Here is a 16301-nt window from a genome sequence, read left to right on the forward strand (position 1 = left end):
TTCCACTCAGATCAGGAACCAGACAAGGCTGCCCATTGTCTCCATTGCTTTTCAACATTGTAATGGAATTTTTAGCCACCACAATTAGGGAAGAAAAGGCAATCAAGCGTATCCATATAGGGTCAGAAGAGATCAAACTCTCGCTCTTCGCAGATGATATGATTGTGTATCTGGAAAACACTAAGGACTCTACTACAAAACTCCTAGAAGTGATCAAGGAATACAGCAGCGTCTCAGGTTACAAAATCAACATTCATAAATCGGTAGCCTTTATATACACCAACAACAGTCAAATTGAAAAAGCAGTTAAGGACTCTATCCCATTCACAGTAGTGCCAAAGAAGATGAAATATTTGGGAATTTACCTAACAAAAGATGTGAAAGATCTCTATAAAGAGAACTATGAAACTCTAAGAAAAGAAATAGCTGAAAATGTTAACAAATGGAAAAACATACCATGCTCATGGCTAGGAAGAATCAACATTATGAAAATGTCCATACTACCCAAAGCAATATATAATTTCAATGCACTCCCTATTAAAGCTCCACTGTCATATTTTAAAGATCTTGAAAAAACATTACTTCGTTTTATATGGAATCAGAAAAAACCTCGAATAGCCAAGACATTACTCAGAAATAAAAACAAAACAGGAGGAATCACACTACCAGACCTCAGACTTTACTACAAATCGATAGTGATCAAAACAGCATGGTATTGGCACCAAAACAGAGTGTAGATATCTGGAACAGAATAGAGAACCAAGAGATGAATCCAGCTACTTACCACTATTTGATTTTTGACAAGCCAATTAAAAACATTCAGTGGGGAAAAGATTCCCTATTTAACAAATGGTGCTGGGTGAACTGGCTGGCAACCTGCAGAAGACTGAAATTGGACCCACACCTTTCACCATTAACTAAGATAGACTCTCATTGGATTAAAGATTTAAACTTAAAACATGAAACTCTAAAAATACTAGAGGAGAATGCAGGGAAAACCCTTGAAGAAATTGGTCTGGGTGAGTATTTCATGAGGAGAACCCCCCGGGCAATTGAAGCAGCTTCAAAAATACACTACTGGGACTTGATCAAACTAAAAAGCTTCTGCACAGCTAAGAACACAGTAAGCAGAGCAAGCAGACAGCCCTCAGAATGGGAGAAGATATTTGCAGGGTATATCTCTGACAAAGGTTTAATAACCAGAATCCACAGAGAACGCAAATGCATCAGCAAGAAAAAACAAGGGATCCCATCGCAGGCTGGGCAAGGGATTTGAAGAGAAACTTCTCTGAAGAAGACAGGTGCAAGGCCTTCAGACATATGAGAAAATGCTCATCATCTTTAATCATCAGAGAAATGCAAATCAAAACTACTTTGAGATATCATCTAACTCCAATGAGACTAGCCTATATCACAAAATCTCAAGACCAGCGATGTTGGCGTGGATGTGGAGAAAAGGGAACACTTCTGCACTGCTGGTGGGAATGCAAATTAATACATTCCTTTTGGAAAGATATATGGAGAACACTCAGAGATCTAAAAATAGATCTGCCATTCAATCCTGTAATCCCTCTGCTGGGCATATACCCAGAAGACCAAAAATCACAACATAACAAAGCTATTTGTACCAGAATGTTTATTGCAGCCCAATTCATAATAGCTAAGTCATGGAAAAAGCCCAAGTGCCCATCAATCCACGAATGGATTAATAAATTGTGGTATATGTATACCATGGAATACTATGCAGCCTTAAAGAAAGATGGAGACTTTACCTCTTTCATGTTTACATGGATGGAGCTGGAACATATTCTTCTTAGTAAAGTATCCCAAGAATGGAATAAAAAGTACCCAATGTACACAGCCCTACTATGAAACTAATTTGAGACTCTCACATGAAAGCTATAACCCAGCTACAACTTAACAATAGGGGGAAGTGGGAAGGGGGGGGTGGGATCACACCTGTGGTGCATCTTACAGGGGTATTTGCGAAACTTGGTAAATGTAGAATGTAAATGTTTTGGCACAGTAACTGAGATAACGCCAGAAAGGCTATGTTAACCACTGTGATAAAAATGTGTCAAATGGTTTATGAAGCCAGTGTATGATGCCCCATGATCATATCAATGTATACAGTTAAGATTTAATAAAAAAAAAAATTCCTTTAATTGTAAACTTGAGAAGCATGCATTTAACAGTTGACCTTACTCTAATAAAAATACATAAGTAAACAAAAAAAAAAACAAAACAAAACAAAGTAGAACATATTAGAATGAAATAAAAAATATCACAATATGTTTAAAGGAAAAAAAAAATAAAGACCATTAATGCAAAAAAAAAAAAAAAAGATACAGGCAGAGCGGGGATAGAAAAGGGGTGCAGCAACAGAAGAGCACAGGTAGTTGCTGTGGTCACTGATGGTAGAGTTAAATTTGCCTTTTACTGCTTTTCACGTAGATAAACGTATGCTTCAGTAATAACAATTATTACCATGATGTCTACACATAATAAGTCATTTTCTGCTCGCTATCATTCCAATTTGAAATAAAAGTTAGTGTTCACAGGTGCTGATCTTCACCACTTAAAGTTGCCTGCTCATAATGGAATAGCTGCAGAGGCAAAAGAATGAAATTATTTTCTGAATCTGGGCAGCAATGGCTCATATTTGTCTACATCACGAAGCTCTTCTGCCCTGGCTTCTTTGTTATTGTAGGAATGAAAATTTTAATTAATAGTAAAAGCTGTTAAGTTGAAAAGAGAAAGAATTTAAGGAAATCCAGAATGCAAAGCTTTCATAGTTACATTTATGGACTATTATTTAATACTCTCAATAAGAAACAAAAATGAAAGCACTTCACAAACCTTGCTTGCTGCTGACAGAGACTACTAAATCAGAGCCATCATACAGAACACTGCCAATAACAGAGAGCTCGGAGTCAGCCCAGTATATGCGCTCACCAAAATAATCCACAGCCAGACCTGCAAAACAAGACACACAAATAATACAGTGGGAGCACATCTATGGTGCATAATGCAAGGGTACATGTTGGATGTATTAGTATAGAGTATAAATGTCTTAACACAATAATTTAGTAAACGAGATAAGGTGTATATTAACCAGTGTGATGTAAGCATTCCTAATTCTATATGAAATCAGCACATTGTACCCCATAAATGCATTAATGTATGCATGATCTATGTGTTTATGATTTAATGAAAAATATTTAAAATTATGTTTTTGATTTTAATGTATAATTATGGTTAACCTTTTTCTTTAAGAATCACATGAGTTTCCTAGTGTACATCATGGTACTGTAGAAATCACAAAAATTGAAATAACAATCCTTATCTCAAATACGTGCAATCAGATTACACAGACTTTAATTAATAAACTATAGTAAAAATATTACTTCACATAAGAAAAGCTACTTTAACTATCCTTTTGAACCATACTAATAAGTATGGGTCTTAAGCATGGTCATTCTCTAATGGACTTTTCCATCATATCTCAATTCTGTCTACCCAGAGTGAATTATTTACTTAGGTAACTTATCTAATCACTATTTATAATGATTTGGAATAATTAATTGCATTTTGAGTCTCTTAATGAAGGTATAGTTCTCAGAATATAAAAAGCTCATGAACTTAATAAGAAGACATTTTCACCCATTTGTTGTTGACTTACGATATTGTTGAGCACCTGTGTAAGACTGAAGTTGAATGTGATTAAAGATTGATGTTTACAGTAGAAAATAATGAACAGCAAAATCTTCTAGTGGTACTTCATATTCTCTGAGACTACATGTCTGCATTTTCATCATAAGTATATGTCAGTGGATAACAATAAAATGGTTTTCTATTTATTTAATTTAAATTTTTTTTTTATTTCATAAGTGTGAGTGGGGTCCAGGGAGTAGTTTCTTTCCTTTTTATATCAATTTCATATTGATATATGAATACAAATGATTAGGTTACACTGTTTGTGTTTGTTAGGTAAAGTCCAAGTTGTAGGTGAGCCTTTGACCCAGGAGGTGTGCCAGATACCCCTACATTGTGCTCGTTAGGTATCAGCTTACCAAACTCCTGCCCACAGCTCCCCCATTTGAATGTAGTTGTGTTTTTCTCTTGTGTGGGCATGTAAGTTATTCATCTACTGGATTTGCAGTAGTGTTAAGTATAGTGAATACTTGCTTTTTCATTCTTATTATACTTTACCTAGGAAGATGTTCTGCAAATACATCCAGATAAATACAAAGGATATAAAATCTCCATCTTTTTATAGTATTCTATGCTATACATACACCATAATTTATCTATCCATTTGTGAACTGATGGGCACTTTAGTTGTTTTCACATCTTGTTGAGTGTGAACTGAGCTGCTATAAGCTTTCAAGTGTGAATGTCATTATGGTAAAATAATTTTTTCTTTCTGGGCAGATGCCTAGAGATGAGATTGCAAGATTAAATGGAAAGTCGTCTTTTAGCTCTTTGAGGATTCTCCCTCCATACTTCTTTCCAAACAAGGTATATTAATTTTCAATCCAAATTATAAGTGTTGTATAAGTGTTCCCTTCTTTCTACACCTATGCTAGCATCTGTGGCTTTGGGACTTTGTGATGTGGGCTATTCTCACAGGGGTTAGATAATATCTCAAGGTGGTTTTGATTTGAATTCTCTGATGATTATGAATAATAAGCACTTTTTCATATGTCTTCTTGAGAGAAAGTTCTGTTCATGTCTCTTGTCCAATGATAAATGAAATTGTTTGCTCTTTTCTTGCTGATTAGTTTGAGTTTTCTGTAGATTCTGGTTATTAGCCCTTTGACAGATTTGTAACATGCTATTTGCTTTAACTGTTGTGTCCTTAGCTGTGCAAGTGCAGATCATCAGGGTGACAGCCTGATGTTTCTTGCAAAACATCCTCAATGCATAGAGTATCTTAAAAAGTAAATTTCTTTCAATATAGAAGAGTAAAATCTATGATATATAAGTTCTGTAATAAATTTTCACTACTGGAGATTAATTATTGTGACATTGTCTTTAGATATGAACTATCATATACTTTGAAAGTTCAATGCAATTAAATACCTTTGGCAGCTGAAGAGCTTTCCTTTTTTTTATTTACTTTTTTTATAGAATCATAACTGTATACATTGATATGATCATGGGGCATCATACACTCGCTTCATAGACCATTTGACACATTTTTATCACAATGGTTAACATAGCCTTTCCGGCGTTATCTCAGTTACTGTGCCAAAACATTTACATTCTACATTTACCAAGGTTCACAAATACCCCTGTAAGATACACCACAGGTATGATCCCACTGATCCCCCTCCCTCTACCCACCCCCCCTTTCCCACTTCCCCCTATTGTGAGGTTGTAACTGCATTATAGCTTTCATGTGACAGCCCCAAATTAGTTTCATAGTAGGGCTGAGTACATTGGATACTTTTTCTTCCATTCTTGAGATACTTTACTAAGAAGAATATGTTCCAGCTCCATCCATGTAAACATGAAAGAGGTAAAGTCTCCATCTTTCTTTAAGGCTGCATAGTATTGCATGGTGTACATATACCACAATTTATTAATCCATTCGTGGATCGATGGGCACTTGGGCTTTTTCCATGACTTAGCAATTATGAATGGGGCTGCAATAAACATTCTGGTACAAATATCTTTGTTATGTTGTGATTTTAGGTCTTCTGGGTATATGCCCAGAAGAGGAATGACAGGATTGAATGGCAGATCTATTTTTAGATCTCTGAGTGTTCTCCATATCTCTTTCCAAAAGGAATGTATTAATTTGCATTCCTACCAGAAGTGCAGAAGTGTTCCCTTTTCTCCACATCCATGCCAACATCTCTGGTCTTGAGATTTTGTGATATAGGCTAGTCTCACTGGAGTTAGATGGTATCTCAAAGTAGTTTTGATTTGCATTTCTCTGATGATTAAAGATGATGAGCATTTTTTCATATGTCTGAAGGCCGTGCGCCTGTCTTCTTCAGAGAAGTTTCTCTTCAAGTACCTTTGCCCAGCCTGTGATGGGATCCCTTGTTTTTTTCTTGCTGATGCATTTGAGTTCTCTGTGGATTCTGGTTATTAAACCTTTCTCAGAGATATACCCTGCAAATATCTTCTCCCATTCTGAGGGCTGTTTGTTTGCTTTACTTACAGTGTTCTTAGCTGTCCAGAAGCTTTTTAGTTTGATCAAGTCCCAGTAGTGTATTTTTGAAGCTGCTTCGATTGCCCGGGGGGTTCTCCTCATGAAATACTCACCCAGACCAATTTCTTCAAGGGTTTTCCCTGCATTCTCCTCTAGTATTCTTATCGTTTCATATCTTAAGTTTAAATCTTTAATCCAATGAGAGTCTATCTTAGTTAATGGTGAAAGGTGTGGGTCCAATTTCAGTCTTCTGCAGGTTGCCAGCCAGTTCACCCAGCACCATTTGTTAAATAGGGAATCTTTTCCCCACTGAATGTTTTTAATTGGCTTGTCAAAAATCAAATAGCGGTAAGTAGCTGGATTCATCTCTTGGTTCTCTATTCTGCTCCAGATAACTACTTCTCTGTTTTGGTGCCAATACCATGCTGTTTTGATCACTATCAATTTGTAGTAAAGTCTGAGGTCTGGTAGTGTGATTCCTCCTGTTTTGTTTTTATTTCTGAGTAATGTCTTGGCTATTCGAGGTTTTTTCTGATTCCATATAAAACGAAGTATTTTTTTTTCAAGATCTTTAAAATATGACAGTGGAGCTTTAATAGGGAGTGCGTTGAAATTATATATTGCTTTGGGTAGTATGGACATTTTGATAATGTTGATTCTTCCCAGCCATGAGCATGGTATGTTTTTCCATTTGTTAACATTTTCAGCTATTTCTTTTCTTAGAGTTTCATAGTTCTTTTTATAGAGATCTTTCACGTCTTTTGTTAGGTAAATTCCCAAATATTTCATCTTCTTTGGCACTACTGTGAATGGGATAGACTCCTTAACTGTTTTTTCAACTTGACTGTTGTTGGTGTATATAATGGCTACTGATTTATGGATGTTCATTTTGTAACCTGAGACGCTGCTGTATTCCTTGATCACTTCTAGGAGTTTTGTAGTAGAGTCCCTAGTGTTTTCCAGATACACAATCATATCACCTGCGAAGAGCGAAAGTTTGATCTCTTCTGACCCTATATGGATACCCTTGATCATCTTTTCTTCCCTAATTGCGGTGGCTAAAACTTCCATTAAAATGTTGAAAAGCAATGGGGACAATGGGCAGCCTTGTCTGGTTCCTGATCTGAGTGGAAATGATTCCAATTTAACTCCATTCAATATGATATTGGCTGTGGGTTTGCTGTAGATGGCCTCTATCAGTTTAAGAAAAGTCCCTTCTAGACCAATTTTCTTGAGTGTTCTGATCATGAAGGGATGCTGGATATTACAAAAGCTTTTTATGCATCAATTGAGAGAATCATATGGTCTTTGTTTTTTAATTTGTTTATGTGCTGAATTACATTTATAGATTTACGTATATTGAACCAGCCTTGAGATCCTAGGATAAAACCAACTTGGTCATGATGTATAATTTGTTTGATGTGTTGCTGGATTCTGTTTGTTAGGATCTCGTTGAATATTTTTGCATCTATATTCATTAGTGATATTTGTCTATAATTTTCTTTTCTTGTTGGGTCTTTTCCTGGTTTGGGGATCAGGGTGATGTTTGCTTCATAGACCGTGTTCGGTAGTCTTCCTTCTTTTTCTACCTTTTGGAACAGGTTGAGTAATATAGGTACTAATTCCTCTTTAAAGGTTTGGTAGAATTCTGACGTGAAACCATCTGGTCCCGGGCTTTTCTTTTTAGGGAGGTTTTGTATAGTTGATGCTATTTGTGAACTTGATATGGGTCTGTTCAACATTTGCACTTGATTCTGGTTAAGTCTTGGAAGGTGGCATGCTTCCAAGTATTGGTCAATTTCCTTCAGATTTTCCTATTTCTGAGAATAAAGTTTCTTGTAATATTAAGGATTTTTTGGATTTCTGACGAGTCTGTTGTTATTTCTTCATTGTTGTTTCTGATTGATGATATTAGAGATTTTACTCTTTTTTTCCTGATTAGGTTGGCCAGAGGTTTATCTATTTTATTGACCTTTTCAAAAAACCAGCTTTTTGATTTATTGATCTGTTGTATAATTCTTTTGTTTTCAATTTCATTTAATTCTACTCTAATTTTGGTTATTTCTTTTCTTCTACTGGTTTTGGGGTTGGAATGTTCTTCCTTTTCCAGTTTCTTGAGATGTCCCATTAAGTTGTTAACTTCCTCTCTTTCCACTCTCTTGAGGAAGGTTTGCAGTGTTATAAATTTACCTCTTAGAACTGCCTTTGCGGTGTGCCAGAGGTTCTGATAGTTTGTGTCTTCATTGTCGTTTTGTTCCAAAAAATTGGAGATTTCTTTCTTCATCTCATCTCTGACCCAGCTATCATTCAGCATAAGGTTATTTAACTTCCATGTTTTTGTATGAGTGCAGATTCCTGTTGTTACTCAATTCAAGTTTTATTCCATGACGGTCCGAGAAGATGCATGGAATAATTTCTATTCCTTTAAATTTACTGAGGTTAGACTTGTGACCTAAAATGTGGTCAATTTTGGAGTAAGTTCCATGGGCTGATGAGAAGTATCTGTATTCAGTCTTGTTGGGATGAAATGTTCTGTAGATGTCTTCTAAATCTAAGTATTGGATGGTTAGGTTTAAATCTAAGATTTCTTTGCTCAGCTTCTTGCTGGAGGATAGATCCAACACGGCCAAAGGAGTGTTGAAATCTCCAACTATTATGGAGCTGGAGGAAATCAAGTTACTCATGTCTGTTAGAGTTTCTCATAAATAGAGGTGCATTCTGTTTCGGTGCATAGATATTAATAATTGAAATCTCATCATATTGAATATTACCCTTAACAAATATGAAGTGACCATTCTTGTCCTTCCTTACTTTTGATGGTTTAAAGCCTACTGTATCTGCAAATAAAATTGCAACACCTGCTTTTTTCTTATTACCATTTGCCTGAAATATGGATGACCATCCTTTCACCCTGAGTCTGTATTTGTCTTTTAAGTTAAGATGAGACTCTTGTATGCAACAAATATCTGGCTTGAGTTTTTGTATCCAGTCAGCTAACCTGTGCCTCTTTAGAGGACAGTTTAAGCCATTCACATTGATGGAGAGTATTGATAAGTCTGGTGGAATTTTGGATATCGAGTTTTTCAAAGGTCCAGTGGACATTTTTATTCCTTTTGCCAGTGTGGAAGTTGGAGTTTGATCCGAAGTTTCTGAGTGAGTTTACTTTTGTGGTATAGGATTGGCTTGGTGTTTGTGGAGGATAGGTCTGAGAATATTCTGAAGAGCTGGTTTGGTTATGGCAAATTTTTTCAACATATGAATGTCACTGAAGTATTTAATTTCTCCATCATAGGTGAAACTCAGTTTAGCTGGATACAAGATCCTGGGTTGAAAGTTTTTTTGCTTTAGGAGATTAAAAGTTGATGACCAGCCTCTTCTGGCTTGAAAAGTTTCAGCAGAGAGATGTGCAGTTATTGTAATATTCTTTCCTTTGTACGTAATAGTTTTCTTTCGCCGGGCTGCCTTGAGAATCTTCTCTTTCATGTTAACTTTAGTGAAGGTAAGTATGATATGTCTGGGGGATGACTTATTGGGGTTGAATCTTGCTGGGGTTCTGAAGCTGTCTGCTATCTGAATTTCAGATTCTCTAGGCATGTCTGGAAAATTTTCTTTCATAATTTCATGCAGAAAGGCCTCTGTGCCCTTCGAGGCCACTTCATCATTCTCAGAAATCCCAATAATTCATATATTGCTTTTTTTCGAATTATCTGAGTGTTCTCTGAGTGAGTGATCCGTTTTTGCTCTCCATTTGTCTTCCTGTTTGAGAGATTGGGAGCGTTCGAAGACTTTATCTTCAATGTCAGAAATCCTTTCTTCTGCTCGCTCCATTCTGTTGCTGAGGGATTCTACTGTATTTTTCATATCTTTGAGGGCTGCAAATTCTTGCTTCAGTGTGTCTAAGTCTTTGGTGGTTTTGTCTTTAAATTCGTTAAAGTCTTAAGACAACTTTTGAATTTCTCCTCGAATTCCTAATTCCATTTTATTAATCCTGTCTGCAATCCAAATTCTGAATTCGATTTCTGACATCTCATCCAGTTGTTTATGAATGGGATCTTCAATCACATCTGCCATATCTTTTCTTGGGGGGATTGATCTATTCTGGTTATTCATGTTACCAGAGTTTTTCAGCTGATTCTACCCCATGGTTATTTTACTCCCTTTGATTTTTCACCTGGGGCTTTATCAAGGGCCTGTACAGTGTTGTGGCCTGAGGAACTGGGGCCGTGTCTTGTGTGGTGGGGCTAAGTGGTTCTGTCTTGTTTTTAGCTGGTTTCTTTTTGATCCTATTGCAATGCCTACTCTGGCTTGAAGTCTCGGCTGTGTGGAAAAATCAGCAATTAAGTCACCCTGCCCACCCACCTCGGCACCAGTTGGAAAAGGAGAATCAAACCTTCCTACAACTGCACACCCAGGGCACCACCTGAAAAGTCCTCAGTCTATTAGCCCAGTTCAAAAGGTCCAAATTAACTGTCTCAATCGGTACCTGTCTCGGGTGGGAGAGTTCAAGAGGTCTCTGGGAACTGGATCACAGGGGCCTGGTGACTCCTCTGACACGGCTCACCCCAGTGCAGCGTGGAGTCAAGAGGAGCCACCCAGCAAACAGAGCAGTCTGGGAAGGTTGACGTCTCCTTCCCCACTTTGCTCCTCCGTCGGACCCAGTCACTGGTATCTCTGCAGATGGCTAACCCAGTTGCCCGCAGTGAACAGACACTCCAGGGGTTGGCACCTGCCTGAATTGCAAGGAAGTCTGCCAGGCCCCTGCAGTCTGCCACTATCTAGCAGGAGGTAATGGGGCCTGACATCTTTGAGTGTTTGATGCAGGTGATGGGAAGGAGGTGTTCACTCAGGCTTAGCCCCGTCCCTGATTGATGCTGCTAACAGAACAGAACAGAACAGACAACTTTGCAGGGTTCTGTCTCTGTTCCTGCTGAAATCACCTACAGAAGGCGGGCTGTTCTGAGTTCAAACGTCTTTGCTGCTGGAGGTTTGTGTCCTCTTTGCTGCTGGTGGTTTGCATCCGATCATCTCTCTGGGTCGGTTCCGCCCTGGAAGCTTCCTGGGTTTGTGAGCAGTGTCAGGAAATCCCCCGCTCACCGGTGGCCTCCTCTGGTTGCCCAAGGAGACAGGGAGTGTGGCCTCAGAATATCCAGAAGTGAGCCGTTCTGCCGTTAAGGAAAAAACGGCTGTTGCTCTGCCTCCAGGGAACTGCCGCTCTGGTGTGGGCACTCAGCCGACCCTTTTCTCCTCTGTCGTGCCCCCAGAGTCAGCACTGAGCGGTCGCAGTTTATGCTGGGTCCACACCCCTCGAGAGATCCCCCAAGAATCCAAACTCTTGGGGGACAGGCCTCCTGACCCCGAGTGGGAGTGGGGGGGAAGCTAGAGTTTCATTCAGTTTTATGCCCGGCGTGTTGCCTGGGGAGGGCTGCTGCATCGCACCGCAGGGAAGTGCCACTAAGGCTTGACTCTCCCTCAGCAGAGTGCCCTCTCTTCGCTCACGTGTCTCAGAGTCAGCGCTGACCTGACGCAGCTCGGGCACTGTGCACTCCCCTCGAGAAATCACCCAAAGATCCGAACTCCTGGGGGACAGGCCTCCAGACCCTGAGTGAGAGTTGGGGGGAGTGCTGGGTGCTCAGTGGGGAAGCTAGAGTTTTATTCAGTTTTATTCCCGGCAGGAGAACGCCACGGCACCCCAGTAGGGGAGGTAGGTCCAGTTTTTAGAAGGTCTCTCCCGTGGAGTGTAGCGGGAGGGCCTTTAATTTCTGCCCGTTTGTTTAATTGTGGGGCTCTTGAGCCAGTCTCATGGGGGAGGGGGACTCCCGTCCGCTTGATGGTGGATTTTGTACCTTTTGTTTGCGTCCTTGTGATCACAGCTTGCCTCAGCGGTGTTGATGTGCGTTCTTCAACCTCCTGTCTTGGTGTGGCGCAAGTCCACCAGTATGCTTACTAAATTCCTGTCCTTTAACTCTCCTTCTGGACAGGAGCCTCTTTTGAAAGCTGGCTTCAGTCCGCCATCTTGTCTCTCCCCCCCTGAAGAGCTTTCCTAATCAGAGTATTCTATATAAACGATGTAGGAATAGGTGATTGTCAAGGTAACTGAATGAAAGGTATTTTTGAGTTTGTGCTAAACTTACTTTCCTGGGTAGATGGATCAAGACTTAATAATCCATTAATAATAAAAAAAATCCATGATAAAAATAATTTGCAAATAATTTACAGTTAAGTATGTATATATGGCCAAATGTTATCAAGCTAATTACAAGTAAGTATTGCTGCTCAAGTATAGAGTTGTACTATGCCCAATCAGCTTCTGAGTAATGACAATTAAATCAGGTGGTCTATGCTTTGCTAGTTTTTACTGAATAATAAATTTGATATTTAGAGTCATATTAGGAGTTAGACTTTTATATTTTCATGTATGAGTAATATGAACCATGAAATGATCCAATATCTTGCTGCTACCACTATACTTCAAAACAATTGTCTAAGAAGGGCCTAAAACACTTTTCTTTCTTCTCTATCAATGTACTATAATAACAAAGTAGATAAAACAAAAATCTACCAACAATAAAATTGGTTTATATTTAAAAATATTAAATTTGGTAATCATGAAAAAGAATACATTACATGTGTAATCCAATTTAATTAACAACATTGTTTTTCAGATTCAGCAGGAGAAGAAAGTTCTCATAAGTATCAGATACTACATTATTCGTCTCTGCTCTTCTAAGACATACACATCTTTATCAGCTCTGGCCACATACTGCACTATTGGATGGAATTACATCTAGATTTAAAAATTATATGGCAAAGTTTGTCGATATGTGGGATTTATACTTCAAAAAATCCACAAATCAATGATTTTGATTTCTTCTTAAGCTCCTTAATAAAAGAGACGGTCTTTTAAATTAAAAAGTTAATAAAGGAATCAACTAACTTTTCCTGTTGTAGAGCTGAAAGTCTAGTTTATATGAAAGAGCAAGTTCATGTGTGTCTCTAAAATAGCAATCTCCTGTTTGATTTTAATAAAGAACCAATAATAAAATGGAAAAAAATCAATTTTCAAGAAACTCTTATCTGAACTGAGAAAGACAAATATTTGGAACCACGTCAGTGGAAGTCCTATAAATTTTAAACAAAATGCTATACTTGTTTTAATAAAATATAATGGAAGCACAATTTTAAAGGTTTATAAAAGATGAAGGCACAGGCTTACTAAGTTTTAATGACACACGATAACAGTAATAATCATGTAGTCATTTCCATAACATCTCTCATGATACCAAGACTACAATTACATTTGGGGAATTTTTAAATCTCACTGTTGTTGAAGTCTAAAATTTTCTAAGATCCACTAGTTCCCGTATTTCTGTTATATTCTTTAAAAAAGCAAAAGATAATGGAGAAAACAAAATCTTATGAGAAATGGCCATAGTAGCCATGTGATACTAAAAAGAGAAGACTTGGAGAGAGCTATATATTAAAATCATTGTTTTTCAGAAATAAAAAAAAAGATGGTGTGTATTCTATTTTAAAGGAAAGCCAAAATCAGTTAGGTAGTTATAACCAGCAAGTATGAAGGACCATGTTCTTGATTTAAGAAGTGACATAAAAAGCTGAAAACCTGAAGACATTTACCACTATATCAGATTTATTTTTAAAAAAATATTAAAAGTATTTTTGAGATAGGTTGACTACTTATATTCTTAGATTCTTAGACATTAAAGTCATTTTTCTATACACACACTTACTTTCCCATACATACACACATACATACTTATGACAATAAAATAAATCTATCAAATTAACATCAAATATTTCTAAAATTTCTATCCTTTTTTAAAGTTAAAGACTTTCGTTGGCCAACGACAAAGAATTTTCTTAATAAATCAAAGAATTATGACTTGTCCAGGGCCAAAATGTAGTTCTTTATTTTCTTAGAAATTGCTGCCATTTGGCAGAGATGGCAACATAAATAAGCTTCTAAATATTAAAGAATATGGTATTTAAATCAAGCTCCTGTAACCCTCCTCTACTGGAATGTATTCTTATCTGACACATATCCATGTGGCATTGCCTTTGTCCCACACACTGCCAGGTTCTAGGCAGAGAGTAAAGGACAAAAGAGCTCAGGTTCTGGCTTTCATGGCCCAAGTTACTCAATCACCACATGACTGAAAAAGAAATAAGTTTATGCTTCTTGTGTTAATATAGTGTCTAATTTTTTAAATTGTGCCATTTGAAGACCTACTTTATTCAAATCATTCCTTCAACCAAAACTGTACAATGATTAAATATTGGCAAAAAAATCACATCTAAACACCTTGGCATTTAATATGTTCTATTCTCAGTTCATGTTGTGTCATCCAATCTATCCATCCCTTCCTAAATGAACCATGACTGTGACATCAGTAGAACACGCCATTTGTTCCACATGGGAGCCCCCGGCTCAGAACACATGATTTTATGCTATCATTATCCCTTAGTTTACAAATGATGAAACTAAAGTTTGAAGATAATAAATTTCATTTCTGAAGTCTCACAGACAATACATCATTCTTGGGATTTGAAACCAAGTATATCTGATTCCAAAATCAAACTTCAAAGTCAGACCTACAAAGTCTTACTTCCTTACAAAAAATTTTCTCATGATGGATGATCTGCCTATCTTTCAAATGCCTATCTATCATTCAAGCACTATTCAGGTGACACTTTTCATATAGTTTTTCTATATTGGACATAATCTTTCCTACCTCTGATGACGTTATGAAACATTTTGCAAAAACTATATTCATTCCTATGCATGCATCACTTTCTTTTCCTTCTTGAATATAAATTTTGTAAGAAAAGGAACTGCCTCATGTTCATCACTAAGTAACCTGAGTGTTACTGAGCAGAGTGGTTACACATGGAAGATATTAGACATGTGTCTAATGAAATGTGTAACCACTAATGTGTCTTAGTGACATATGTCTGTCACTAAGTCTGTTGTTACAGACTCTGGTTTCTGACATGCCCAGATCTTCTAACTAGGCATGGGTCCTAATCTCCCAATAGGTGCATTAGCTGCTGAGCAATAACAGGTGCCCTCCTTCTCCATAGAATTAAGCTCATCTGACTGGAGCAGCTTTACTTGTGATTTTACAGCCCCAAAGCCAATCAATGAGCAAAGGTACATATAAAAAGCTGAGCCCCTTGCCTGTCATGGGTTTGATGCTCCAAAGCACAACCCCAGTGGCTCAAGCCAAGACTAGACTTGACCTGAGATAGTTTACTAGATCCTTTTCCCCTTGTCTTTCCATCTTGTGTAGGTTTCTCCTCAATAACACTTCTTCCATGAATAACATTTACAAGAATCCTTGTCTTAGGCACACCTCTCAGTATCCTCCTATAGGCAATTATACAAACTGTAGCCAGAGTCATTCTGTAAAATAAAAACTTGGTATATAACACATGATTTCGTAAAATGTTCACATCAGAGAGGTTTTTGGTAATTTTGCAACTTTTCTATAAGTCTAAAAGTAGTCAAAAATGAAAAAGTTAGAAAAAGAAATGCAAAGCACTTAAAAAGTGAAACTGAGCAAATCCTGGCACTCACCTCCTCAATACCTTTCAGGAGGGTCTTTACCAATGAGTCCCCAGATCCTCGTCACTTTGCCACCCTTATAAATTACATTCTCCTCAATTGCTTCTATGATTTTCAGCATACTGACCTTCTTGTTGTTTTGGTACAAGCTAAGCTCATTCCTAACACAGAACTTACTAATGTCTAGGCTTAGAAAGCTGTTCCCTCACATATTCACATAGCTTCCTACCTCTTTTTATTTAGGTCTCTTCTTAAATATCATCTTTATGGAGATAATTTCTCTGGTAATTATAACTAAATTAGTATGCTCAGTAATAGTCATAACTTGCCATGTTTTTTTTTTTCTATATAGCACTTATAACTATCTGACATTATGTAAGAACTATATCCTCTTCAGCAAGATAATTGTTTCAATGGGGTTGGGACTTCACAAGGATAGGAACTTGTTTCTTGAGCATTTGGAACAATTTTTGGCATGTGGCTGGTATTCAATTAGTATTTATTAAATCATGGAATGGAGATACCATTATGCAAATAGAATAAACCCTGGAT

At 37.4% G+C, this 16301-nt stretch overlaps 1 protein-coding gene across 1 annotated transcript in view; it reads right to left on the bottom strand.

Moving 5' to 3' along the window:
* LRP1B (LDL receptor related protein 1B) overlaps positions 1-16301 on the bottom strand; it is a 2318354-nt gene that overhangs the window by 122620 nt on the left and 2179433 nt on the right. The window contains exon 80 of the mRNA XM_053597274.1: positions 2860-2976. Within this exon, the coding sequence (XP_053453249.1) occupies positions 2860-2976 (117 nt within the window). The remainder of the gene's footprint in view (positions 1-2859; positions 2977-16301) is intronic.

This window comes from Nycticebus coucang, chromosome 7 (assembly GCF_027406575.1).
Source record: "Nycticebus coucang isolate mNycCou1 chromosome 7, mNycCou1.pri, whole genome shotgun sequence".
Classification (NCBI taxonomy): domain Eukaryota; kingdom Metazoa; phylum Chordata; class Mammalia; order Primates; family Lorisidae; genus Nycticebus; species Nycticebus coucang.